Here is a 27,351-nt window from a genome sequence, read left to right as displayed (position 1 = left end):
TGAACGGGCCTTCGAAGGCTGCCCTGGCCCAAGATGGCGGCGCCGCGCTCGGGTCACGTGGGTGGCTGAGGCGAAGCGCTCCACCCAGGCCCGGCCGCGTTTCCTCAGTGCGAGGCCGCCGCTGCCGAAGCTCCCGCCGGGCGATTGTGACGCCGCCGCCGACCTTGGAGCCCCTTCCGACCCGCAGAGAGTTGCCGCGAGCCAGGAAGCGCCACGATGGGGAGGCCGCGGCCTAGCCGCCTCTCCGTCCCGATGCTACTACTACTACTACTGATGGTTTTGGGAGGCCGCGCAGGCCTCGGCGCCGCCTTCTACCTGCCCGGCTTGGCGCCCGTCAGCTTCTGCGAGCCCTCGGACACCAAGCAGGAGGGGCCCGCCGCCGGTTGTTCGGTGGGACGCCGGGCGGGATGGGATGGGATGATGGGGGGAACAGGAGTATCCTCCTGTGGAGCCGGGACTACACCTCCCAGCATCCTCTGCGCGGCCCTGGGAGTTGTAGTTCCCTGGGTGGGGAAGTGGGGGGGGGGGTTGTGTGACAGGTGTGTGTGTGAGAGAAGGGTCTGTGTATGTTTACACGACACGCTTCCTCGAGGGAGAACACGTGTCTCAAATTCACACGAATCCACTCCCAGCCCTTCAGGGGAAACCCTTGAAGTGGGGGTGGGGTGGGGGAGGAAATTAATGTTATTCATTTATTATTTTCTTTTATTATTTTTCATTTCTTATAGGGTGCTTTTATAGTCGTGTAGGCCGCCTTGGGTCACCCCCTGGGCGAGTAGGCGGCAATATAAATTTTCTACAAATAGATAGATAGATAGATAGATGAGAGAGAGAGAGGGTTAGGGTAGATAGATGATAGATAGATAGATAGATAGATAGATAGATAGATAGATAGATAGATGATAGATAGATAGATAGATAGATAGATAGATGAGAGAGAGAGGGGTTAGGATAGAGAGGGGGGTTTAGTATAAATAGATGAGAGAGAGGGTTAGGATAGATAGATATTTAGATAGAGAGATAGATAGAGAGGGTTAGGATAGATATTTAGATAGATAGATGAGAGAGAGAGAGTTAGGATGGATAGATAGATAAATGAGAGAGAGGGGGGTTAGGATAGAGGGGTTTTTTGATAGATAGATGAGAGAGAGAGGGTTAGGATAGAGAGGGGGGTTTAGTATAAATAGATGAGAGAGAGAGGGTTAGGATAGATAGATATTTAGATAGAGAGATAGAGAGATAGATAGAGAGGGTTAGGATAGATAGATATTTAGATAGATAGATGAGAGAGAGAGAGGGTTAGGATAGATAGATAGATAGATAGATAGATAGATAGATAGATAGATAGATTGATCTATCCTTGGTCTAATTAGTCTAATCATCTAATTAGGCCTCTTTGGGGGGGGGGTCGTTGTGACCCATGAAGGTTTTTCCTCTCCCCCCCCCCCAGCCATTAATTTGCAGGTGAGAAATCAGAGGGACGTACCTGCGAAATGTCAAGTCTTTTTTTTGAACCCTGAATTTTGTGCGAGATGCCACAAATCCTGCTTGGGCTGGGGTGGGGGGGTTGGACTAGATGACCCATGAGGTCCCTTCCAACTCTGTTAATCTGTTAAAATCCCCTTCCTCCCCTATTGCTGGTGAGCGAGTTCGGGGTTTGTCTTAGTATTCAAGAAAACTTAAATTATGTTGCCAACTGTTTTTAAAAAAATGTCTCTTTTTAATCCTAGCCCAAAATTGAGCTGTTTGTAAACAGGCTGGACTCGGTTGAATCTGTTTTACCGTATGAATATGACGCGTAAGTACACCTTGCGTCTAGAAAGGGGCTGGGTACGGCTTTTCCAGCTGAAAGAAAAGAGATGGAAGGGTCATAACTCCTAAGCGTGATAATGTGAAGACTCAACCTTTCCTTTCTTCTTGCACAGTTTTGATTTTTGCAAAGACCAAACGGAAGAGAGACCTTCTGAAAACCTCGGACAAGTTCTGTTTGGCGAGAGAATAGCCTCTTCCCCCTACGAGGTGATCACAGACTTCCAAATGCTTTGGAGAAGCTGGTTTTGTGAGATTGTGAGATTCTCCGGTGACCCGCTTGTTCCTGCTTTTGACAAAAGCTTCACGGAAAGCATTTGGGGTCACAGATGCTGAATGGCTGTTAGGAGGATGTGTTTATGCAGAATATAAAGGACTATTTAGAAATTGTAGGCCAACTCGGTTTCTTTCTGAATGGAGCTGACTCTTGGTCAGCTGAAAAGAATTTCCAGAGGCAGGCTAGAAAGGAGATATAATTATTGCAGAATCACTATTGCTCCTATGTGAGTTTCCCAAGGGCATATTGCTGGCGGCGGCTGCTATCGCTGGAAATAAAACAATAAAACATTGATAAATTTGTGGGGCAGAGGGAAAAGGGTCTTGAATTTCCCAGCTTTTTTACTTCCAGCTTTTAATTCATTTGTCATTAGTTAATTTTATGAGGATAAGAAGTTGCCTTCTATCTCTCTTCTGAATGATGCCAAATTGTCTGCCAGTACTCTTCTAAGCAATATATTTTGAATGTTGGAAAGAGAGAGAGGGAAGGAGGGAGGGAGAGAGAAAGAGAGAGAGAGAGAGAGAGGAAGAGGAAGAAAGTAAGGGAACACAGCAGAAAATTAAATCCTGGGGAATTTTTAGATAAGGAAGTATTAAACGACACCTTTTAACCTCTGGTTATTTCAAAACCACAATCTTGCATGAGTGCCAGCTGAATCGTTTTAATGGTGTGGATCGAAACATTTGCATCTCTTTTGTCTTGTTGCCAGTTTACATTTAAAAAAGACGAAGAGTGCAAGAAAGTTTGCGTGAAATCTTACGACCCACAGAAGCCAGAAGACAAAAACAAACTGGATTTTTTGAAGAAGGGAATGCAGTTGAATTACCAGCATCACTGGTGAGGAGAACATGTTCTCTAAAAATCACTGATCTGTGTAGGGAAGAATTAAGTGTTGTCCAGCCGTGTTCTAAAAATAGAAAGATGAAGACCATGGAAGAAGCGGTGTTAGTCTTCTCATTAAGAGTGCAAGTGTTTGAAGACTATTTTAAAAGCCTATAAATGCCATGCTATTTATAAAGATAGAATGATACAAATGATGTTCTTATTCAGGATTATAGATAACATGCCTGTGACTTGGTGTTACAATGTGGAAGACAACCTTAAATACTGTAATCCTGGATTTCCAGTTGGCTGTTACATTGCATCTGATGGCCGGATAAAAGATTTCTGCATAATGAGTGTAAGTGATCAGCGGTATATTTCTCCTAAATAGATTTCAAGAACGATCAGGAACTGGTACAAGCAGTGGCTTTGTGCCTGGTTTGGGTTTGGAATATTAGTCATCCTAGCAAATTCTAGTTTATTCAGTAATTACGATGAAAGTCTATATCAAGACTGTCCAACCTTGGCAACTTTTAAGACCCTATGGACTTCAACTCGCGGAATTCCCCAGCCAACCATGCTTTCTGAACTAACAACCTGTGTGCTTCACAATTCCTCCTAGGCCTAGTAGATTTCCAAGGTGCTGTTGCTGATGCCACAATGCAGGTGTAGTATGTTAGCCAGATATTTACTAAGATCCCCCATGTTAGGGGCTGAAATTTATATGCGTGCTGGCTGGGGAATTCTGGGAGCGAAAGTTTACGTATCATAAGGTTGAGAAACGCTACCCAAGGTTGAATTCATTTCAGAAAACAAATAATCCTTCAACGCTGGGCATTTTGGAAATATTGGGATGCCGTTCTTTAGCCAGCAAATGGGCATGCTGAAAGGCAGGTTTTAAAACAAGATGTTTACAAATTGCATGGGGAAGGAAGACATACCATATTCGAAAGGGAATTTTATTTAGGGTTTCTCCCACCCCCACAGTAAATGCATAGAGATATATGCAGGAATGAGCTATTGCAAGCTTATATGAGCTCCAAACACTGTCCTATCCATCTTTTGTTCTTTGGGAATGGGCTCCATCTGGAAAACTAGATGGAAATTTATGTAATCCTTAGTATTTGTAAATCAGCAAATTTTTAGAGTATCTGGCTCCGTTCTTTTGTTTATGTCGTAAATTTGGTATGGCCAACAGCATTGGCTGTGGCTGTTGCTATCTTTCCCCACTCCAGTTTTAGAAGTATTTCATGGTGTCTTAATATCTTTCAGGATGAATTCAACAAGAAGAACACCTTCTACCTCTTCAATCACGTAGACATTACAATCACCTACCATAGTGGCAAAGATGAGAACTGGCCTGGAGCAAGGCTCGTTGCAGCTCAGCTGGAGCCCAAGAGGTAATAGCGCTTAGACTTATATCATATTTATTTATTTATTTATTTATTTATTTATTTATTTATTTATTGATAGGATTAAGTGAAGGATGCTGTATTTCTCTGAGTGTCGCATCACATGTCTGAAATATTCTAACTTTTGCTTTTTAATGGCTTTGATGATTTCCCTTGGCTTTCCCAGGCAGCTTATCACCTCCTCATTTGTGATTTTGTTAACCCAGTTTATACGTAACAACCATCTGTAAATCCACATTTCAAATGCTTCTAGTCTCTTCAAGTGGTTTTCTGTCAGAGACCAACTCTCTGCTCCGTAGAGCAGGATAGAAAAGATGTAACATCCGACAAGCCTGATTTTCAGTTTTAGGCTTACGTTGTGACTGGAGAAGACCTTTTTCATTTTGAAGATTGCTGTTCGAGCTTTCTCTATCCTTGTCTTTACTTCACTGATCATGTCCCAGCTTAGACTTATATACCGCTTCACATTGCTTTATGACCTTCTCTGGGCGGTTTACAAAGTCAGCCTATTTGCCCCCAACAATCTGGGTCCTCCTTTTACTGACCTCGGAAGGATGGAAGGCCAAGTCTGCCTTGAGACGATGAGACTCGAACTGCTGGCAGTCGGCAGTCAACAGAATTAGCCTGCAGTATTGCTTGCTAACCACTGAGCCACCACGGTAAACTACTCACTTGCTAATTGTAATAGGTATCACTTTCGAGGCACTAAATAACTCAGTAACTATAAGTGATGATTATCACTTGTAGCTTTTATGTACAGTGAGAGCTTATGCACCGAAGACAAATTCCTTGTGTGTCCAGTCACACTTGGCCTCTTCTCTTCTCTTCTCTTCTCTTCTCTTCTCTTCTCTTCTCTTCTCTTCTCTTCTCTTCTCTTCTCTTCTCTTCCCTTCCCTTCCCTTCCCTTCCCTTCCCTTCCCTTCCCTTCCCTTCCCTTCCCTTCCCTTCCCTTCCCTTCTCTTCCCTTCCCTTCCCTTCCCTTCCCTTCCCTTCCCTTCCCTTCCCTTCCCTTCCCTTCCCTACCCTTCCCTTCCCTTCCATTCTCCATTCTCCATTCTCCATTCTCCATTCCATATTCCTACGATTCTAATTCTATTCTGTTCTATTCAGTTCTAATTCTAATCTAATTCTATATTCTAATTCTAGTGATTCTAATTCTGTTCTAATTCTATATTCTCTTCTAATTCTAATTCATTCTAATGCCAATGTTTTTAATTCTAATTCTATTCTAATTCTAATAGCATTCCTTTTACTAAAATATTTTTTAAAAATAATCCACTCATTCCGTATTGGGGAGAAGAAAAGGAAGGGCAAACCAGTTCTCAGCACTTTCTTGGAAACCTGTCGGTGTGCCGCTTTCTTCCAAACTGGCAACCCTCCAGGCAGTGTGTGTGTGTGTGTGTGTGTGTGTGTGTGTGTTGCAGGCAGGGCATCAACTTCTGCTGATTGATCAGAAGCCTTTAAAGGTGGCAAGTGAAACCGATCAGCCTTGCTGACCTTAACCGATGATCCTTGAAATCCGGGTAATACAGATATCGTGATATGCTGGATTTATTTTATCTAGTCAATTTATCGAGCCGTCCTGGGCAGGAACAAAGTCAGACACCGCACAATTGGCCTTTGTGTGTGTGATTGTGCGCTCCACAAGAGGGCGGAGTAGGCACGGTCAAGTCCTTTGAATGGCTTTCCTGTTGCCTCCACCCATCTCTTGTTCCTTTGCAGGAGGAGGAGGAGGAGGAGGAGGGCATCTAATTGATGCTTTGTCCTGAAATCCAACTCCTATTTTCCTTGGAAAATAGGAGTCAGTAAACATTCCAAAGTACCTTCAGACTTTGGAATAACATTCCAAAGTCTGAAGGTACTACAAGAGAATAATCTCAAAATGATTTGAAAATTGGGATGGAGGAATGCTCACTGTTGTGATTGCTTCAAAAAAATTTTTTGGGGTGGTGGCCCAGAAATGCTTAATCAGAATCACGTTTTATAATGGAAAGATAAGATGGTGTGCTGTTGTAGCTTTAATACAGCTGGTTGTCGAGTTTGACTTCCACCGCAAAAGTTTCGTAAAGAAACTTGCCTTCAGAAGTTGTGGGTGCTTCATTCCTGGAGGCTTTAAGAGGAGATGGGACAGCTGCTTGTCAGAAATGATATAGAATCTTCCGCTTGAGCAGGGGGCTGGACTAGATGACCTCCAAGGTCCCTCCCAACTCTGTTATTCTGTTATAAAGGTGCACCCTTGTGTTATCGATGGCTAGGTTGCCGAGCTCATCAAAACTAGAATATAGAATAGAGTGTTCTTTATTGGCCAAGTGTGATTTGACACGCAAGGAATTTGTCTCCGGTGCATAAGCTCTCAGTGTACATACAAAGAACAAAGGGATAAATCATAAAATACAGTCCACAAAATGATAGTCATTAGATACCAATAGGAGTAGGTGATAGGAAGGATGAGATGGATAATAATAACAATACAGTCCTACTCTGTGGTTAGTTTAGGAATAAGACTGAGTGTTTTCCAACACTTCATTCACTAGCATTATTCTTTATGAATATATTGCAGAATAATCTTCTGTTTCTTGCCTGTTTGAACTGTATATTTTCCTCCTTTGAATCTTAGAATAAGATTCTCAGGACTGGGCTACAGTAGATATAGAGTAGATCGATCACTTAGAATAAAATGTAATGTATAAAATGCAGGTTTATGATTTTTCCATTATCTTGAAACTGCGAATCCAGTCAGGGTCTTGGCTTAACAGTCTGTTTATGATTATTATAAGCTGCCCGGCTACAAAAAACTCGGTACATTGCATAAGTATTATATGAAGTAGTCCTAGATCTTAAGTAAGAGGTTTTGATTTTTAAAAACTGGAACACATTTGAAGGAAGGTGTCCAGCTCATTCTGGAAATATGTATATATTTATCTTTGCAGCTACAAGCATACAGATATAAACAATTTATCCTGTAAGGGTCCCCCTATGGAAATTCCTGCAGAATTTAATAGCAAACTGGACGTGATCTATACATACTCTGTGAAATTTGAAGTAAGTATAACTTGTAGACTTAAAATCGCATCCATTTTAATGATTCAGGTTTTCCGATCTTGGTGGTTAATAGATTGATAGTATGTACTGAACTTCACAATAAGCTTTTAAAAAAAAATTTTTTGTGTGTGTGAGTGTGTGTGTATTTTAAAACGTTACGGTGCTAAGTATAAACAGTATTACCGAAAGGCACACCCTACAAATATTGTTCATATTTTCTCAAAATACATTTTCTACAATTGGGCTATGTGCTATGTATTGCACAATTCTTCCAGTGCCCTCTCACATAAGAATTGAGGATTTCTCCTCAATTATTTTTGGCAGTTCTTCTCCGTTGCCATTCTACAACTTCTTGAAACTATAAATCACTTTTTTTTTTCAACCTACGCCCATCATACAGCAACCTCAAGCCAAGGTTGAGGATTTGTTTTTTTTTTTCTTAAGAGGTCAAGAAAGTGGTTTGTTACCCATCTGTGTATAAATCATGTTTGTCCCTGTGTGGGAAATCGGGGGTCACCGCAGCAGAGACCTGACATTTGAAGTCTTGTACTCACAAGGACAAAGGTTGTCGTAAAATTTGTTTTTCTTTTTTGGGAGTGACATTTGTGATTCTGCTCCAATTTTTCCCTCCCGCGCAGGAGAACAACAATATAAAATGGGCATCCCGGTGGGACTACATCTTGAAATCCATGCCTCACACCAACATTCAGTGGTTCAGGTAAGACAGCAGCCCCCCCAGCCTTTGGGGCACCAGGAACCGGTTTCGTGGAGAGAGATTTTTTTCCATGGACCAGAGGGGATGCCGTTTCTTGTGCCGCCTGCATCCCGCAGATGGGCAGAGTTATCCTGCAGTACTGCATTCTAACCATGGTGCCACTAGGAAAGAGAATGAGAAAGGGAATGGGAGGGAGGGAAAGAAGGAAGGAAGGAAGGAAGGAAAGAAAGAAGGAAGAAAAGAAGAAATAGCAATAGCACTTAGACTTATATACCGCTTCAATGTGCTTTACAGCCCTCTCTAAGCAGTTTACAGAGTCAGCCTCTTGTCCCCAACAATCTGGGTCCTCATTTTACCGACCTCAGAAGGATGGAAGGCTGAGTCAGCCTTTGGCCTGTGAGGATCAAACTCCTGGCAGTGGACAGAGTTAGCAATAGCACTTAGACTTATATACCGCTTCGCAGTGCTTTACAGCCCTCTCTAAGCAGTTTATAGTCAGTCTCTTGTCCCCAACAATCTGGATCCTCATTTTACCGACCTCAGAAGGACGGAAGGCTGAGTCAACCTTGAGCCGGTCAGGATAGAACTGCCAAATTGCAGGCAGCCAGCAGTAAGCAGAAATAGCCTGCGGTACTGCACTCTAACCACTGCGCCACCAAAGCTCTTACATGCTGCATCTTAGTAAGGGAACATGGACTTCTGAAATAAATGCCTAAAGATTGGAGTGAGGAGGAGTTCACATTATACAGGTAGTCCTCAACTCAACAACAGTTAGTTTTAGTGACCGTTCAAAAGTTACAACGGCCCTGAAAAAAATTGACCCTTTTTCACAGCTACGACCTTTGCGGCATCCCCGTGATCAAAAGCCAGACGCTTGGCGTCGGCTTCCTACTTACGACCGTTGCTGAGTCCCAAGGTCCTTGTGATTCTCTTTTGCAACCTTCTGATAAGACAATGGCAATCAGATTCACTTAACGACGTGTTACTAACTGTGGCAAGAAAGATCGTAAAATAAGGCAAAACTCCCTTAACAAAGGTCTCACTTAACGACAGAAGTGTTGGGCTCAATTTGGGGAGGGGGGGTGTCATAATTCGAGGTCTGCCTGCATTTATTTGAGGAATTCTCGTGAAAAATAACTTTTTTTTAAGGCAGGGGACTTTTCCTGTTTACCTTTGTGGAGGCTTAGCCCAGTTTTGTCCCTCCTGGGAACCCCTCTTGAGTGTTGAGTTTCACTCAAGAATGCGCCTTTTGAAGAAAATAGACTCGCCTTTATTGTGCTTTCTTTACGAGACTTTTCTGAGATGTGACGGTTGACCGGCATTCTTTAGAAAAAAAAGAAAAAAACCACAAGGCTTGCTTAGGAACCTCCTCTCTCTTTTGCTGTTGAAGACGAAATGCAGCTAATACGGGGGGGGGGGGGGGGGGGGAGACTCTTGCTTCTTCGACTCTGCTTTGAAAGCAAATATGCAAAAAATCATTCAGGTTGGGCTGCAAATTCTTTAAAAAAACATTTTAAAAATGCTGTCGACAGATTTGAGACAAAGACGGATTCATCCAAACACCACCACCACCATTTTGAGTTTATTGCACTCCCCAAAGAATTTCAGCCCAAAGGTGCACATTCCACCCTGAAAATCCCATGCCTGATGGTTGTGTTTTTTTTCCCCCATCATATTGTTGTCCTCTCGGTTTTACAGATTGTCCTCGAATTAGGACCGCCATTGGGATTACAATTTCCCTTGCTAAGCAACGGGGTGTTAAGTGAGTCGCCCCAGATTTTACAACCCTTTTCTGACATGACTGTTAAATGAATCGCTGCAGTCGTTAAGGGAATCTCACTGTCGTTAAGCAAATCTGGGTCCCTGTCCCCTCCGTTGACTTTGCTTGTTAGAAACCGGATGGAAAGGGCACAGGTGCGATCACATGACCCAGGGATGCTGCAACGGTCACAAACACAATTGCCAGGCGCCCAAATTTTGATCCCGTGAACCATGCTATGCGAGAATCATCTGAAGTCTAACTTTCCTCAGTGCTGTTCAAACAATTGTTAATGATCTGTCCCCGTCCACACACACACACAAACACAGCCAGCCGAGGGTTAAGGAAACACTTTGGAACGCACCCAGTTTCTTTATCTCCAACTTGGCAGCGATAGACACACCGTCTGCCAAGTGCCTTTATTTTCACAGAAAAACAGAAAGACAAATACTCAGCTTCCAAATGTCCGACAACAATAAATCTTTCTCTCCGCAGTTCCGAACGAGGCTTTAGTGACTATCCAAGGTTAGTTTTGTTCGTCACAAGGATCACTGACCACCACCCTCTATTATATAGTCTCTGGGGTGTGGTCCAGTGACTCAGTTCTAATCCCTAGCACGCCTCCTGAGCTGCTGCAGTCGTTTATCACGCCTTCGGAGGCGTGCGTCCAGGAATGATGTTTCTCCGTCACTCTGATCCGAGCCACCTGTCTCCCTGCTAATCTCCTCTCCCTCAACCGGCACCTGGGACAGTGCCAGAGGGGAGGGGCCTGGAGAGGGAGGCCTGGCTGACTCCTCTTCCTCATACTCGGAGCTTTCTTCCTCCGATGGGACAGGCTCAGAGGGCGGAGCCACAACAGTTAAACGGATGGCCATAAATCGAGGACTTCCCGTACAATCTCTCTGACATTTTTATAACTACCGTACTTTTCAGAGTATAAGACACACTTTCCCCCCCAAAAAAAGAGTCTGGAAATGTCGGTGCGTCTTATACACCGAGTACAGCCATTTTTGGCCTCCCAAAACTCTGCCCCGCATGTCCCATTTTTGCCAAAAATAGGCCCGTTTCCCCAAAAATAGGCCTCCCAAAACCCACAGAGGGTTTGGGAGGCCAGAGTGCTCCTGGGGACTAGGGAGGGCAAAAACGCGACACGGGGGTTTGGGAGGCCAAAAAATGGCCTGTATTTTGCAAAAACAGGACACACAGCAGGTTTCAGAGGCCTGCAGAGTGCTCCTGGGGGTCGGGGAGGGCAAATACTATTTTTTTTTCTTTCTTGTTTTCCTCTTCGAAATCTTAGTGCGTCTTATACTCCGGTGCGTCTTACAGTCCGAAAAATACGGTAGTCCATCCTGAGCCATTTACCTCTCCTTGCCATCTTTAAATGCTGCTTGCGGTGCCCGGAACCGGTTCTGAAGCCTGTTTTCCCTCTTTAACCCCGCAGCATCATGAATTCCCTTGTCATCGTCCTTTTCTTATCCGGGATGGTCGCCATGATTCTCCTAAGGACCCTTCATAAAGATATCGCAAGATACAACAAGATCGATTCTTCGGTGAGTCACCCCTCAAAACTCAAAGAGAACTTGAACCTTTAATTTTGCAAAATAAATAAATAAATAAAAAACCACAGGTGAACTTAGCAGCTTCTGAACCCTGATGGATATTGGAAAGGGGCAGCCTCCATTAATTGAAAGGCAGAATACCTGACCAAGCTACAATTGTTTTCATGCTCCTTCAGATACGTGGCTTATGCTTGGACACTAAACCACGATTAAAAGCGGCCGGTTGGGTTCACACTCAAACCAGCCCCCACTGCGTAGGGGGTGTAAAATCTGTAGAGTATTTCTAGAGCTGACACTTTGCTTGGTGAATCTCTCCTCTCTTCCCCCCCTCCACTTTTTCTTTCTTTCTCATTTGCTCGACTGTTTGCTAGGAAGCCCCAGGTGGTCCTCTTGCGAAAACAGTTCCTGCGGCTGATTTAGTGAAGAACTGTTAAAACTGAAACCCAATAGTCCATATTTACTTAACTAATTAAAATGAAAGTCTGCACAAAAAAAAAAAAAAGGAAAGGAAAAAAAAAAGCTGGGGTTTCCATCAATGGTCATTTGGAGGTAATGAGTAGGCTCGTAGAAACCCTGCTTCCCTAAATTGAAGAGTGCCTGGCTTCCTATGAAAGAAATCAAAAGCTCCACTGTAGTTAACAGTTTGATTTCTTTCCTCCCTCTCTAGTACAGCCACATTTCCAGTGCAAGCTAGAACGTAGATTCCCATTTCTACGAAAAACAGAAGCTTTTTTTTTTTTTGCTTTTAGAATAAAATAGAATAGAATAGAATAGGAATTGAGAATAGCAATAGCAATAGGAATTGAGAACAGGAACAGGAATTGAGAATGAATAGAATAGAATAGAATAGAATAGAATAGAATAGAATAGAATAGAATAGGAATTGAGAATAGCAATAGGAATTGAGAATAGGAACAGGAATTGAGAATGAATAGAATAGAATAGAATAGAATAGAATAGAATAGAATAGAATAGGAATTGAGAATAGCAATAGGAATTGAGAACAGGAACAGGAATTGAGAATGAATAGAATAGAACAGAACAGAACAGAACAGAACAGAACAGAATAGAACAGAATAGAGGAGAGGTGAAGACAAGACAAGAGAAGACAAGAGAAGACAAGAGAAGAGAGATTGGAATAAATAGAGATAGAATAGAATAAAATAGAATAGAATAGAATAGAATAGAATAGAATAGAATAGAATAGAATAGGAATTGAGAATAAGAATAGGAATTGAGAAAATAGAACAGAACTGTGATGGCGAACCTGTGGCACGCATGCCAGAGGTTGCGCACTGTTCTGCCGCAGCTACGGGTCCCAAGAAGTGTAGCACACACACACAGCTCCAAAAACTCTGTTTAATACAAACAGACCCCTTTCAAAATGCAGGCTTTAACCACCAATGGCCTTATCAGCCTGCTATGAATTACAGAGATTAAACTAAAGTCCGACAAGGGTTGGCAATCAGCCCAGAAACCAAGTTGTAACAAAAAACTCACTCTCAAAATGCTCTGCGCAGCAACGTTTGCTATCTGTGTGCGAACTTAAATAGGCTAAGGGAGTGGCCAATTAACCCCAAGCCTTAGTCTCGAGGAGACCTCCTCCTCCTGAGTAGCCACTCCTGCCTTTTGGCAGCCCTGCGTGCTCGAGCATTGAGAAGAGGCTCCTCCACTTCACTCTCTTCACTTGAAGGAGCCTCTCGAGGTTCTGAAGGCCTTGGCTGAGTCTCTGCCTCTGGCACCACATCCTCTTTAGCCTCCTCGCTGTCCGATTCGAGCACCGGCTGAACAGGCTGCTGGCGTAACACCACATCAGCCTCCTCGTCGTCGGGATCAGCCACAATCCGCGCAGGCCGCTGGCGGGCCACAACACTCACAGAGCCTTCCAAAATGTCACTAATCTCTCTTTGAACAGACTTTTTCCATAATAAACCAGGCACTTGAAAAGCTTCGGTGGCGCAGTGGTTAGAGTGCAGTACTGCAGGCTACTTCTGCTGACTGCCGGCTGCCTTCAATTCAGCAGTTCAAATCCCATCAGGCTCAAGGTTGACTCAGCCTTCCGTCCTTCTGAGGTGGGTAAAATGAGGACCCAAATTGTTGGGGGCCATAGGCTGACCCTGTAAACCGCTTAGAGAGGGCTGTAAAGCACTGTAAAGCGGTATATAGGTCTAAGTGTTATTGCTATTGAAACGGGATGTGCAATAGTTGAACCTGTGGGGGATAGCAATAGCGCTTAGACATATATACCGCTTAATAGTGCTTTACAGCACTCTCAGCAGTTTACAATGTCAGCCTATTGCCTCCCAACAATCCGGGTCCTCATTTTAATGAACTCGGATGGTTGGAAGGCTAAGTTAGCTTTGAGTCCGGTCAGGATTCCTGGCATTGGGCAGAGTTTGCCTGCAATGCTACACTCTAACCACTGCACCACCACAGTTCATCACTGGAGATTTTTAAGAAGAGATTGGACAGCCATTTGTTTATAATGGTATAGGGGCCCCTTTTTAAGCAGAGGGGTTGGATTCGAAGACCTCCAAAATCCCTTCCAACTCTGTTATCCTGTTACCTGCAGACCGAGTAGGTGGAACACTTGGAAAATGTAGGTTCCGGAGTCGCCTCTTTCTCCTGTGTCATTGATGTTCGTGTCCACACTACATACCGTGTTTTCCCGAAAATAAGACCCTGTTTTATATTTTTTTGAACCCTGAAATAAGCGCTTGGCCTTATTGCCATGCACTCAAAAGCCCAACTGGGCTTATTATCAGGAGATGTCTTATTTTGGGGAAAACAGGGTATTTGGCTATGAAAACGCTCTGGTGAAGCATCTTATTTCTGCTAGGTAGAGAGAGAGGGAAAATAATTAGGAAGAATCAAACTGCATCACGATCAAGATGCTGGGGACAAAACCATTCGTAAAATAGAGGCAGGGTTACTTTGGAGATAGTTGTATTGGCTAGGTGGCGTTTAGCATTTTGTCTCGAAATAATATTTTCCATTTAGTGAAGAGAATTCTGTTGCTTTTAATGTGGGGAGAGAGCAGGAAAATATGGCACATAGGTGCATCTTCAGATCTGAAATGATTTGGATAATAAAAAACAAATACATTAAATGCTGTTGTCATACATAGCTTACATTAACCACAGTCGTTTGCATAATATCCACAAACTTAGCCTTTGAGCTAAGTCTGTTAATGCTTGTTTCTTCTTAAGCAAGCCTTAATAAATCTGCGTTTTCTCTGTCCCTGCCCCCCCCCCCCACCACGTTCCCTTCTCGGCTTGCCTTTGGGGAGTTGTAAAATTGGCACGTTAATGATGCCGATGAAATTAGACCCTTTTAGTAACGACCCCCCCCCGGCCCTCGCCAAAGATAATCAGGCAGGCAAAGCAACTTTCACGTCTGGCGTGTGCTAATTCCCTGTTGCGTGGGGCTCGTCTAATCAAGATGTTATTACAGGAAGATGCACAGGAGGAGTTTGGGTGGAAGTTGGTCCATGGAGACGTGTTCAGGCCGCCCCGGAAAGGCATGCTGCTCTCCGTCTTCCTAGGCCAAGGGACGCAGATTTTTATCATGACGTTCATTACTTTGTGTAAGTGTCGCTTGATGGGCTAAAGGGGGTGTGTGTATTGTGATGCTAGCAAAAATATTGGATCAGGGTTGGTAGAAGGGTGCCATCTGCATGTGCCAGCCCTGTTAGATTAAACCATTTTTTTTTCTTTTAATAACCCTGTAATTCCTTGCATCTGGGTGAAATCGGAGCGATTGAATGGAGCTGAGCATTTGCTGGCTGGATGCCCTTCCTGACGCCTACATGCAGTTCACAGCAGATTTTTTTTCCCCTTTGCGCCTAGAGAGAGAAATATTTGCTGCTTATCTAGGATCGAACTCACAACCTAGAGGCAATAGCGTGAGGCCACCACACTGCTCTCTTAGATTAAACCAAATAATAATCACAATCCAACAACAACAAATAAATAAATCAACAATCAGAAATAATTGCAAAGTTGGTTGCTGAATCCTGAGAGAGTTTTGGCAACCTTACTCCAAAGCTCGGAATGAAATCCTCAGCTTCTTTGGGAAGGGTGGGGGAAGATTACTCTGGGCCGGTGTAGGGGAGGCAAGCTCTTAAAATCACGGGTGTCCAACCTTGGCAACTTTTAAGACTTGTCAACTTCAACTCCAAGAATTCCCCAGCCGGACTAAGATAGACTTCTTCAAACGCTGAAGAATATTTTCCAATCGGTGCAGTTGACCCGTAGCCAGAAGGATACCTAGGATCTCAGATCCTTCCTTTGTTCTGTAAGAAAAAGAATGCCTGAATGATGTTGAATCTTGCTTCTCCCAACACTTCCTTATTTGTCTTCTTTCTAGTCCTTGCCTGCCTCGGTTTCCTTTCACCAGCTAACCGAGGGGCTTTGATGACATGCGCAGTGGTGCTCTGGGTTTTGCTGGGGACCCCAGCGGGATACGTATCTGCTCGGATGTACAAAAGTGAGTATGTCGTTGTGTGTTTTGACCGCAGCGGCCTAAGAGGTAGCCAGAGTTGGGAGGGATGGAGTCATTCCACATTCTTCCTTGAACTTCCTTGGCTAAACCTGAGGGACCATCGCTTGCCGGTCATATCTACCCGACCCATCAGAGTGGGGAGGCAAGGAATGGTACGGGTCCCATCCCCTAGGGAGGTACACCTGGTGGGATCCAGAAGTAGGGCCTTCTCCGTGGTGGCTCCCTCTCTCTGGAACATCATCCCCCCAGAGATTAGAATGGCCCCCACTCTAACACTCTTCCAGAAGGCACTGAAAACCTGGTTCAGGGGAACCCAGAGTGGGATGGAGCCCATTAAATGACTTGTACGATGTGTTGTTGCCGGGGTGGGGGAATTATTATATTATTTCATTAATTGATTATGTGATTATTCTCTTTTATTAGTTTTATTGACTTATATATGAAGTTTTTATATTTCTGTAAGCTGCCTTGAAAGGGGCACTGAGCTTGTCGATCGAAAGGTTGGCAGTTCAGCGGTTCGAATCCCTAGTGCCGCGTAACGGGGTGAGATCCCGTTCCTTGTCCTGGCTTCTGCCAACCTAGCAGTTCGAAAGCACGTAAAAAATGCATGAGAAAAATAGGGACCACCTTTGGTGGGAAGGGAACAGCGTTCTGTGCGCCTTTGGCGTTGAGTCATGCCAGCCACATGACCATGGAGATGTCTTCGGACAGCGCTGGCTCTTCGGCTTTGAAACGGAGATGAGCACCGCCCCCTAGAGTCAGGAGCGACTAGCACATATGCGCGAGGGGAACCTTTACCTTTTAAAGCTGCCTTGATTCTCCATGTGCGAATAGGGGACAATATAAATGTCCTAAAATAAATAAACTTCCACAGCAGGGGTATCTGACCTTGGCAACTTTTAAAGACTTGTGCACTTCAACTCCCAGAATTCCCCGTGGCTGGCTGGAGAATTCTGGGAGTTGAAATCCATAAGTCTTAACGCTGCCAAGGTTGGATACCCCTGCTTTTACAGTTTGTGTCACTGCTAATAATCATCTCAGGTCTAATGAAGATAGGAAGAGGCTGGAACCACTCCATAAAGATACGGAAAAAAATAAGTAATCTTTGCAATAATTGTGTTCTTTTTTTTTTTAGGTTGGTTTAAAAAAAAAAAAAAAACTGCCAGTAAGATGGCACAGAGAAATAAGGCGGCAGCAAGGTTTAAAAACCTGGCTGGTGTTAAGCGAAATCATTTTCCAGAGATGATAAATGATGGGTGATACAGAAATGATAAATGGCGCTGTTTCTTTTCTTTCTTAGCATTTAGGGGTGAAAAATGGAAGACCAATGTGCTGCTGACGGCTCTCTTCTGCCCTGGGTTAGTAACCACCCCCTTTTTGATAAATAGAATATATTTTTGTCCTTGAATACGAATTAATAAGCAAGAAGGCCATATGAACACGGTTAAGTTACAGTTCCCAAATTCAATTGATGGCAGGTGGCCACTGCAGTGACGGCAGGATGAATGACTTTTTGCGCCTCTATTTTTTTTTTCTCATTCTTTTAAAAATATGTTTAATTTTGTAGAAGCCCAGCAGATTGTATGTTGGTTTGCTCCATATGAAAGAGGGTACTTTTAAAACAGATAATAAACAAATGATGGTTTGCAAAAGTCCTGACTTACTTAGCAACATCCATTTCGGGCTCCTTTGTGGATGTAAGTGGAGGACTGTCTGTAAGGTGTTGGTTCTCATCTTTAAAGCGCTCCATGGCTTAGGGCCAGGGTATTTGCGAGACCGCCTGCTGCTACCGATAACCTCCCACCGGCCAATACGCTCTCACAGACAGGGCCTCCTCGGGGTGCCGTCGGTCAGGGAATGTCGGCTGGCGGCCCCCAGGGGGCGTGCCTTCTCTGTGGGGGCACCCGCCCTGTGGAATGAGCTGCCTCCTGGAATACGATTGATCCCGGACCTCCGGACCTTCCGTAAAGCCCTGAAGACGTTTTTATTCCATCAAGCCGGCCTAGCCTAAATGGTTTTTTAATTGGGATTTTAAATTTTATGGATTTGGGGTTTTAAATTTGGGTAGCCAATGATTTAATTCTTTTAATTATCTTAACTTTTGCATTTGTATGTTTTTTAATTTTGGCTGTTCACCGCCCTGAGTCCCTTCTGGGAGAAGGGCGGTATACAAATTAAATTAATAAATAAATAAATAAAATAAATATTGTAAATGCCAGCCAGTTGCTGAGCCCCTGAATTGTGATCGTTTTGACCATGAGGCCGGTGTGACACTTGTAACTTCGAGGACACAGGTGGTAAATCCCCTTTCTCAAGGCTGTCGTAACTTCGAACATCTTTAAACAAATGGTTATAAGTCAAGGACTACCTGTATCTGATGTAGATGCATAGACACATGGATTGGATGGTGCTACTCGTAGTTGCAATCCCATAATGTCTAGTATGATGGGTCCCCAAATCAGAAAGGTGACATATAACTCGGATAAAAGATTGTCTATTTACAACCGAACGAAATGTTATTTTGGGATAGCATCAACCATCATTGGTGACCTGTGGATCTGTGGATCTATTTTCCTTGAAAATGTTTCGCTTCTCATCCACAAAGCTTCAGTTCTGAAGAACTGAACTGAAGAAGCTTTTTGGATGAGAAGCGAAACATTTTTTTGGGGGGGGGGAACTCAAGAAAATCCAGTTGCTTTTTGGAAAAAGCACCTTTGGGACAACCATGACTTGGATGATTGAGAATCTCCATAGAGTTAAGGTTTGATGTTCACCGTGGTGGATACCCATTCTGTTTTTTTTCTGCACCTGAGAATTCTCCACATCCTCCCAAGATGCTCCTGAACTGCACCCTAACATCTTGTGCTAACCCTGGCCCTTCCTTGGGGTGTCTTCTCCTTTTGCTCCCCCAGAATCGTGTTTGCTGACTTCTTCATTATGAACCTTATCCTGTGGGTGAAGGGATCTTCAGCTGCGATTCCTTTCGGGACGCTGGTGGCGATCTTGGCCATGTGGTTTGGAATATCTGTCCCGCTCACCTTCATTGGCGCCTATTTTGGGTTCAAGGAGAAGGTAAAGTGAGAAATAAAACAGCCCGTTTTAGTCTTTCGAGAAGCCTCATTGAATTCTGGGAGAAACTTTTTCTCAATTCGAAGCATCCACTGGGTTCGAATCCAGAGAATTTGGGAGGGATGTTTCTGTGCATAGTCGTGGGCTGCATAATGCAACCCTATTTTGGGGTGAGGTGGTGTTATCGCAGCATCCATCTTCAACCTGGGGCCCTCCAGTTTTGGGGGGGGGCCGAGTTGGGAAAAGGAGAAGAGAAATATAGCAATAGCAATAACATTTATATTTATATTTATATACCGCTTCACAGTGCTTTACAGCCCTTTCTAAGCGGCTTACAGAGTCAGCCTCTTGCCCCTAACAATCTGGTTCCTCATTTTACCCACCTCGGAAGGATGGAAGGCTGAGTCAACCTTGAGCCGGTCAGAATCGAACTCCTGGCAGTCGGCAGAATTACCCTGCAATACTGCATTCTAATAGATAGATTGGAATAGACAGAGAGATGATAGATAGACAGAGAGATGATAGATAGATAGATAGATAGATAGATAGATAGATAGATGATAGATAGATAGATACACAGACAGACAGACAGATATACAGACAGATATAAGACAAACAGACAGAAACAGCAATAGCATTTAGACTTATATACTGCTTCACAGTGCTTTACAGCCCTCTCTAAGCGGTTTACAGAGTCAGTCTTTTGCCCCCCAAACAATCTGGGTCCACATGTTACCGACCTCGGAAGGACGGAAGGCTGAGTCAACCTTGAGCATGGTGAGATTCGAACTGCCAGATTGCAGGCAGCCCGCAGTCAGCAGAAGTCGTCTGCAGTACAGCACTCTTAACCACTGCGCCACCGTGGCTCTAACAATATTTTCATATAGCAATGAAAAAAAAAAAAAAACAGATCTCGAATTCCAGCCTATTATTCAGGGATTTTGCAAATGACTCTTCAAAATTAGTGATTTTAGGCCAGGCACATTTTCCCTCTCTGGAATACTTTGTTTGCACTTCTTAAGAACAAATCAGTATTTTTTTTCACCTTTTTTTTCCTGGCAAGATTCCCACCCCCACTCCATTTTTCCCACTGGGTTGCTTTTTGGGTTTTCTTAGTTGTAGTTGTCCAGGGCAGGATGGGCAACTCTAGACTTGACCACCTGTGGACTTCAACTCCCAGAATTCCATGCTGGCTCAGGATTGGTGGGAGCTGAAGTCCACAGGTTGCAAAGGGGTCCTCGTTTGCCCCTTGGCTTTCCTAACGTGGCACCATTGAGATGGCTCAGACCACCCGTTTGCAATCCATACGCCCGCACATCAGGGATGGGTTCTAAATTTTTTTACTAGCGGTTCTATGGGCGTGGCTTATTTTGTAGGCGTGGCTTGATGGGGGAGTAATGTGACTGGGTGGGCATGGCCAACTCTTTTTTTTCTTTTAAAAGCATTTTTTCTACAACCTTAAGAGGTTGCAGAAAAAAATGCTTTTGGAAGCCTCTGACAATCAGGCAACTCAGTTGGGATCACCAGAGGCTTTTAAAGGCATTTTTTTTTTTCCTACAACCTCTTTGGCCGAAGAGGTTGCAGAAAAAAAATGCTTTTAAAAGCCTCTGACGATCCCAGCTGAGCCCCACGATCATCAGAGGCTTTTTTTTTAACTTTTAAAAGCATTTTTTCGGCTGAAGAGGTTGTAGAAAAAAATGCTTTTAAAAGTTAAAAAAAAAAAGCCTCTGATGAGGTGGGTGGGGTAAGCGAGCGGCCAGGACTGGTTCAGGGGCATGGCCAGCCAATGTTATTACCGGTTCTCCGAACCACTGCAAATTTTTACTACCGGTTCTTGTGAACCGGTGCGAACCGGGAACAACCCACCACTGCCGCACATGTACACATACACACACACACACACACACAAATGCTCACACTAAGAATATTATCATTGCAAGATGTAATAGTTAATTAGAGTCGAGGGAAAGCCTGCTCTAATTAACTGCCTGAATTGCTTTCCTAAAGCCCCTCGAGCACCCCGTGCGAACAAACCAGATTCCTCGCCAGATCCCCGAACAATCCTTTTTCACCAAGCCTCTGCCGGGCATCGTCATGGGTGGCATCCTGCCTTTCGGGTGCATCTTCATCCAGCTCTTTTTCATCCTGAACAGCATTTGGTGAGTTGTTCCCCCCCCCCCCCTTTTCCGTGCTCCCTTAATCTGCCCTTAAAAAAATTGGCAAAGAAAATATTTATTTGATTATACATGTAATAACAGCTGCAAGGATTGTTTATGCACAACATTGGAAAGCAGAGAAAATACCTTTGGAAGGAGAAGTAATTAAAAAAAAAATTAGTTTGTGCAGAAATGAATAGATTGACTTTGATGATTAAAGAAAGAGAAGATTCAGAATACTTTTAAGATATGGAATCAATTCTACTATTGGTTAGAAAAGAGATACAAATAAGTAAATTAATACCCTGTTTCCCCCAAGATAAGACATCCCCTGATAATAAGCCCAATCGGGCTTTTGAGCGCATGCCAATAAGGCCAAGCGCTTATTTCAGGGTTCAAAAAAATATAAGGCAGGGTCTTATTTTCGGGGAAACACGGTAGTTATCTATAAAAATGCTATAATTGGAATATTTTGTTAGTGATGAATTGTTGTAATTGATTGGATGAGAATGAAGACAGACGTGACAACAACAGGAAGAACATTTGGAGGCAACACCGAGATGTCACACGGAAGGAATGACTGATGTATTAAATGTTTGTTTAAAAAATAAAAAACTTTTAATAAAAAAAAAACAAACTTGCCCTTAAGAAGAGAATCGATGCGGTTACGAAAGGACTGACCCAGATGCCTCTTTTTTTTTTCTTTTCTCCCCATCTCAGGTCTCACCAAATGTACTACATGTTCGGCTTTTTGTTCTTGGTCTTTATCATTCTCCTGATTACCTGTTCGGAGGCCACCGTCCTGCTTTGTTACTTTCACCTGTGTGCTGAGGTAAGCAGAAAAATCAGTTCGAGACCCAGATACATGTGTTTATTTATTTACTTCATTTATTAAGTTGCATCCCGCCTTTATTGTTTTGAAAATAAGGGGGCAAACATATCCAACACACCTTCTTCTTATTTTCCCCGCAACAACAACCTGTGAGGTGGGTTGGGCTGAAAGAGAGAGAGAGAGAGACTGGTCCAAAGTCACCCAACCCAATTGGCTTTTGTACCTAAAGTGGGATTAGAACTCATCATCTCCTGGGGATTGGCCCAAAGTCACCCAGCCTAAGGTGAGACTAGAACTCACCATCTCCTAGTTGGCTCAAAGTCATCCAGCCGGTTTTCATGCCTAGGGTGAGACTAGAACTCACCATCTCCTAGTTGGCTCAAAGTCACCCAGCTGGTTTTAATGCCTAAGGCGAGACTAGAACTCACCATCTCCTAGTGATTGGCTCAAAGTCACCCAGCTGGTTTTAATGCCTAAGGCGAGACTAGAACTCACCATCTCCTAGTGATTGGCTCAAAGTCATCCAGCCGGTTTTCATGCCTAGGGTGAGACTAGAACTCACCATCTCCTAGGGATTGGCCCAAAGTCACCCATCCAGCTTTCATGGGTAAGGCAGGACTGGATCTCCCGGCCTCCTGCTTTCTATCCCAGCGCCTTAACCACTAGACCAAACTGGCTCTCTGCATTTTAAGAGCGGATTAGTGATAACTGGTAATTCTGGTGGCTTCTGCTCCTTCTGCATGAAGCTGCGTCAGACGGATTTGTGGGTGTCTGGGCTGCCAGTGGGTGAGGCACCGTTCCCTGGAATGAGAAGCTGGTGACACATTGTCTGCAACGCCAGGAGTCCCTTCCCCATAATAAGCATCTGGGGATCTGCAACTGTTTTAAGAGTGGCAATAAAGGAAAATACTTACACATGGTGGCAAAAGGCCAGGGAAAGGCAAGCCAGAATGTTTTTTTATTTGCTGTTGCCAGCCCAAGAGCCTGTGACTGTTCCCAGTGCCCAGCTGCCCTTCTCAGTGTCCCGTCATTAAAAAAAAACGCATCTGCCAGCCAGATGGAGCATAAAAAGTAGGGCTGGTCCCCCAATGTGCATTTCCTAAGATGTTTTTTTGAGTGGTTTTATGCCCAGCTAAACAACCCTATTAAAATGTGGAGCCGACATACCAATCTTAACTGCATAGAGCAGGAATTAAAAAGTGTGGGGCACAATTGCTTCTCTCCCTGTTCCTTTTTTGCAGAAGAAAGAAAGATTTAGGGAATGTGCCAGAATTAAAGTCAAAGTCAAAGTTTTTATTGTCATTGTACATCATGTATACAACCAAATTGCTTTAGCCTCTACTGGTGCAGTTCATACAAGACAACAAGATTAACTTGGAAATCAGAAGGATTGATCGATTGGAAGTTGGGTCAATTACAGTGGTGTCCAAAATTGCGGAAACCTTTTGGGAAAAGTGTATTTTTGAGGTTTGATAAGCTAATAACACCACTTTTTTTTGAAATTTCAAGATTAATCCTATTCCACTGCTGGGAATAGCCCAGACCTTAACCCAATTGAAAATCTATGGAGCCGACTAAAGAAACTGGTTAGTCAGAAGCGACCCAGTAATAAAACCCAGTTAATAGAAGCAATCCTTCAATCTTGGTTTCACGTTAGAACAGCTGCAGAACTCAAAGACTTGGTTCACTCCATGGGAAGACGTTGTAAGGCCGTCATTCATGCTAAAGGTTACCCCAACTAAGTATTAACTGACGTGATAGTTTTTGTATATCTCGCTTTTTCTCCGTGTTTCACTTTTCTTCGTTATACTGTAACTGCTATTCTAATAGCAAATCCTTCACAAAAGTTATTGTGTTACATTCTTGATTAAATTATCTTTCCATTAATATGTAATTTTATGGTACTACTCCAAAAAAAAGTGGTGTTATTAGCTAGTTTTAGAAAATACGCTTTTCTCAAAATGTTTCCACAATTTTGGCCACTACTGTATATCCCCGTGATATAATGCAAAATTCATTCCAGAGTTATAGGGGGGGCCTGTAAGAGAGGCAGCGAAAGACAGTTAGGTTTTCTGGGGACAAATGTTTACAAACGTTCTCCAGATGTAACCAGATGTTGGTGCAAGAAACTCTTAAAATAATTAGCTTCCTTTTCTCATTTTGCGTCAGGCCCTAGTTCGGTGGACTTTGGAATTCTAATTAAAAACAACTATCTACTCCTGGCTCTTAACCTCGGGGATTTTTTCCCCCTGCCTCGTACATATTTGCTCTTCGTCCTTCAGCTTCTCTGTTGTGTTCCTAGGATTATCACTGGTGGTGGAGATCATTCCTGACCAGCAGCTTCACCGCCGTTTATCTCTTCATCTACGCCATCCATTATTTCTTCTCAAAACTCCAGATTACTGGTATTGCTAGCACCATCCTGTACTTCGGGTATACTATGATCATGGTCTTGATTTTCTTCCTGTTCACAGGTGAGTCCATACTGACGTGACCCAAGCCACTCCTGTTTGGAGAAAAAAAAAATCCAACAATAACAAGACAGACTTTGCTCTTTAGCCAAGATTTGTACGGCTTTCTTTTGGTTTTTTTGCACCCAAGGTAGCAAAACCCGCTTTGAACCCGGTCGATAAATTGCTTTAAAATCCGGTCTATGGCTTTCCAGACTGGCTGTAATTAGAGAAGCAGCTTCTGTAAATATGTTCCTTAGAAATGAGGATTTCTCTTTGTCGAGATCAGTCCCCGGATGCCACTGCTATTTGCATCACCATTATAACTTGTGAGATCACTCTGCAATGCCTTGGGGCACATCTTCCTCTGGTTAATGTTCTATTGAATAATCACTTTTCCAGGCTCCGGAGGAAAAAATTAGGTGCTTAACCAAGCTGCAGTTTTCTCCCATTCCTTAAATAGGGAACATCTGGAGAAACTAGTAATTCATCCATCCTACAGGTATTCCTTAGCTTTATGGCCACAGTTGAAGTCCACACATCTCAAAGGGGCCACATTTGATCCAGCCATACTTTGTACAGGTAGACTTACAACCAAAATTGAGCCCCGGATTTATGTTGCTAAGCGAGACATTCGTTAAGCAAGTCTTACTCCCTTTTACATCCTTTATTGCCACGGCGGTTGTTCAGTTAGCAACACGGTTGTTAAGTGTGAACCTTGAGTTTGCTTGTCCGAAAGTCCCAAAAGGAAGCGATCCCGATATACTGCAACTGTCATAAGTACATGCCAGTTGCCAAGCCTCTGGATTTTGATCACGAGACCATGGGGACGCTGCAACCACTGTAAGTGTGAAAAATGGTCATTGTAACTTCAAATGGTCGCTAAGTGAACTTTTCTAAGTTGAGGAATATAATATATTAGTGGCATATAAAGGCAGAGTTCTCTGTAATGGTAGTTTAATACTCTGACGATGTCAGCAGATGGCTGACAAAAGCTTAGTAAAATAAAATTTTAATTCTTTTAAAATTTTAAAATCTTAAGTTCCGGAGTTCACAGTAGGTCTGCTTTTTTTTTTTTTTACTAATATAATATATGTATATGTATATATATGTATATGTATATATATACCCACACCCTGTTTCCCCGAAAATAAGACATCCCCTGATAATAAGCCCAATCGGGCTTTTGAGCGCATGTGCTAAAATAAGCCTCTTCCCGAAAATAAGCCCTTCCCAAAAATATTTAAATGCAAAGCTGGAAATCAGGTAAGATGGCAAGAGTAACCCCATCTTGCTCCATGCGCCCCAAAATAATAAGACCTCCCCGAAAATAAGGCCAAGCACCTATTTCAAGGTTCAAAAAAAATATAAAACAGGGTCTTATTTTTGGGGAAACACGGGTATATCTATTATTTTTAAATATACATAAGTATTAAATACATGAACAGTGTGGCATCTGGGTATCATTGATTTTAGTACCTAATAATAGTAATATTGATAATCCTAGTTATATTAATAATACATAATTATAGTAATATTATAAATATTAGAATTGAAGTTATTAACATGTTAGCATTTGCTCCCCCCTGTATATAATCCTTAATAATAACAGTAACAAGAGTTGGAAGGGACTTTGGAGGTCATCTAGTCCAACCCCCTGCCATTTAATTATTCAATGTTTTAATACACAATACTAATAACAAAATAATAGTATTAAATAATAGTATTTAAGAAGATGTTGGATAACCTTTTGTCTGAAATGGTATAATAGGGTTTCCTGCCTGGGCAGGAGGTTGGACTAGAAAATCTCCAAGGTCCCTTCCAACTCTGTTATCCTATTTCTATTTCTAGTAATATTATTTGATATTATTATTTAACTCAAATAATCTTAACTAAAAGATTTAACCCTCTTCGTGTCTTCCTTTCTTAAAAAAATATATATAATAATTTATTGATGTTTTGCAGGAACAATCGGTTTCTTCGCTTGCTTCTGGTTCGTCAGTAAGATTTACAGCGTGGTGAAAGTAGACTGAAGAATCCCAGGTCTTCCTTTTGAACACGTGTCTTGAGTTGCCGGAGACCCAAGGCATTAACCATGTACAAAAGACACAAAAGCATTTCATCTTCAAACAGCTACGGTATACCCAGAGCTTCTCTCTTGGCATCAAAAAGGCAGGTTTTAAATGGAATGGACGTAAGTAGCGTGGATCCTTCCAAAAAACCCAACTTGCTTTTTTTTCCCCTCCCAAACACTTCATCCAGAGAGAGATATACGTATATATATATATATATTTGTTGGCTAGTTGGTTGGTTGGTTTGGTTTGCTCGAAAAAGACCCAACACCGATTTAATAACGAAAAGCCAGACACATTATGTTCGACACTCCGCTGTCCCAATGGAGAATTCTCATAAATCTTTTGTTTTCTACATGGTTAACTGATTATTTTGTCACGGAAGAGGGGCTGTCCGGTTACCAAAAAAAAAAAAAAAAAAAAAAAGTGACTTACAAATCAATTTTTGGATCTCTTTCGCTGTTGGTTGTCCCCCGATTCAAGAGGACAGCCGTTTCAGTGTCTAGTGCAGATTTCTGAGGGGTGGGAGGAAAAACCGCAACATTTCCTCTGTTTTAAATAAAACGACCCAATTCCAGCAGCCTGGCGTCTTTCTATTTCATCCATTGATGTTTTTAATAGTGTCAAATTCAAGGCATGGAGGAAACGATCTTTTACTGACTCAGACAGTGGGTATCCCTGTCCCCTATTGGCTGTACTGGTCAAGAGAGATTTCGGATTTTTTTTCCCCATTCACGGAAGGCACTGTCTTGCTGAGTAGTACCGTAGTCCTCGGCTTACAACCAAAATCGAGCCCGGAATTATAGCCGTCTATTATTGCGGTCACAAGTTGAGGCATCGTGACCTATATTCAGTGATGGGACTTGAATAACTT

At 43.0% G+C, this 27,351-nt stretch overlaps 1 protein-coding gene across 1 annotated transcript; it reads left to right on the top strand.

Annotated features, from left to right (window-relative positions):
• The first annotated feature begins 86 nt into the window (after positions 1-86).
• Positions 87-27,057, top strand: LOC139322703 (transmembrane 9 superfamily member 2-like). Its single transcript, XM_070951898.1, has 17 exons — positions 87-390; positions 1,731-1,798; positions 1,926-2,019; positions 2,796-2,923; positions 3,137-3,266; positions 4,181-4,308; positions 7,251-7,362; positions 8,001-8,080; positions 11,278-11,386; positions 14,849-14,981; positions 15,764-15,883; positions 17,199-17,256; positions 18,811-18,970; positions 20,975-21,126; positions 21,844-21,955; positions 24,258-24,429; positions 26,371-27,057. Exons 1-17 carry the CDS (start codon positions 217-219, stop codon positions 26,436-26,438), a joined length of 1,998 nt encoding a protein of 665 aa, XP_070807999.1. The 5' UTR covers positions 87-216; the 3' UTR covers positions 26,439-27,057.
• The last annotated feature ends 294 nt before the right edge of the window (positions 27,058-27,351 follow it).

This window comes from Pituophis catenifer, unplaced genomic scaffold (genome assembly GCF_029215685.1).
Source record: "Pituophis catenifer annectens isolate HBS135680 unplaced genomic scaffold, rPitCat1.0.hap2 SCAF_11, whole genome shotgun sequence".
In the NCBI taxonomy this organism is placed as follows: domain Eukaryota; kingdom Metazoa; phylum Chordata; class Lepidosauria; order Squamata; family Colubridae; genus Pituophis; species Pituophis catenifer.
This window is presented reverse-complemented; position numbering and strand designations above follow the sequence as displayed.

What these genes read in the sequence shown, in the direction of transcription:
- LOC139322703 (XM_070951898.1), top strand. Translation starts at nt 217, where the DNA reads ATGGGGAGGCCGCGGCCTAGCCGCCTCTCCGTCCCGATGCTACTACTA. An exon ending in CATACTCTGTGAAATTTGAA is followed by an intron (nt 7,363 to 8,000) that starts GTAAGTATAACT and finishes CCTCCCGCGCAG; the next exon opens with GAGAACAACAATATAAAATG. An exon ending in ATCTGCTCGGATGTACAAAA is followed by an intron (nt 15,884 to 17,198) that starts GTGAGTATGTCG and finishes TTTCTTTCTTAG; the next exon opens with CATTTAGGGGTGAAAAATGG.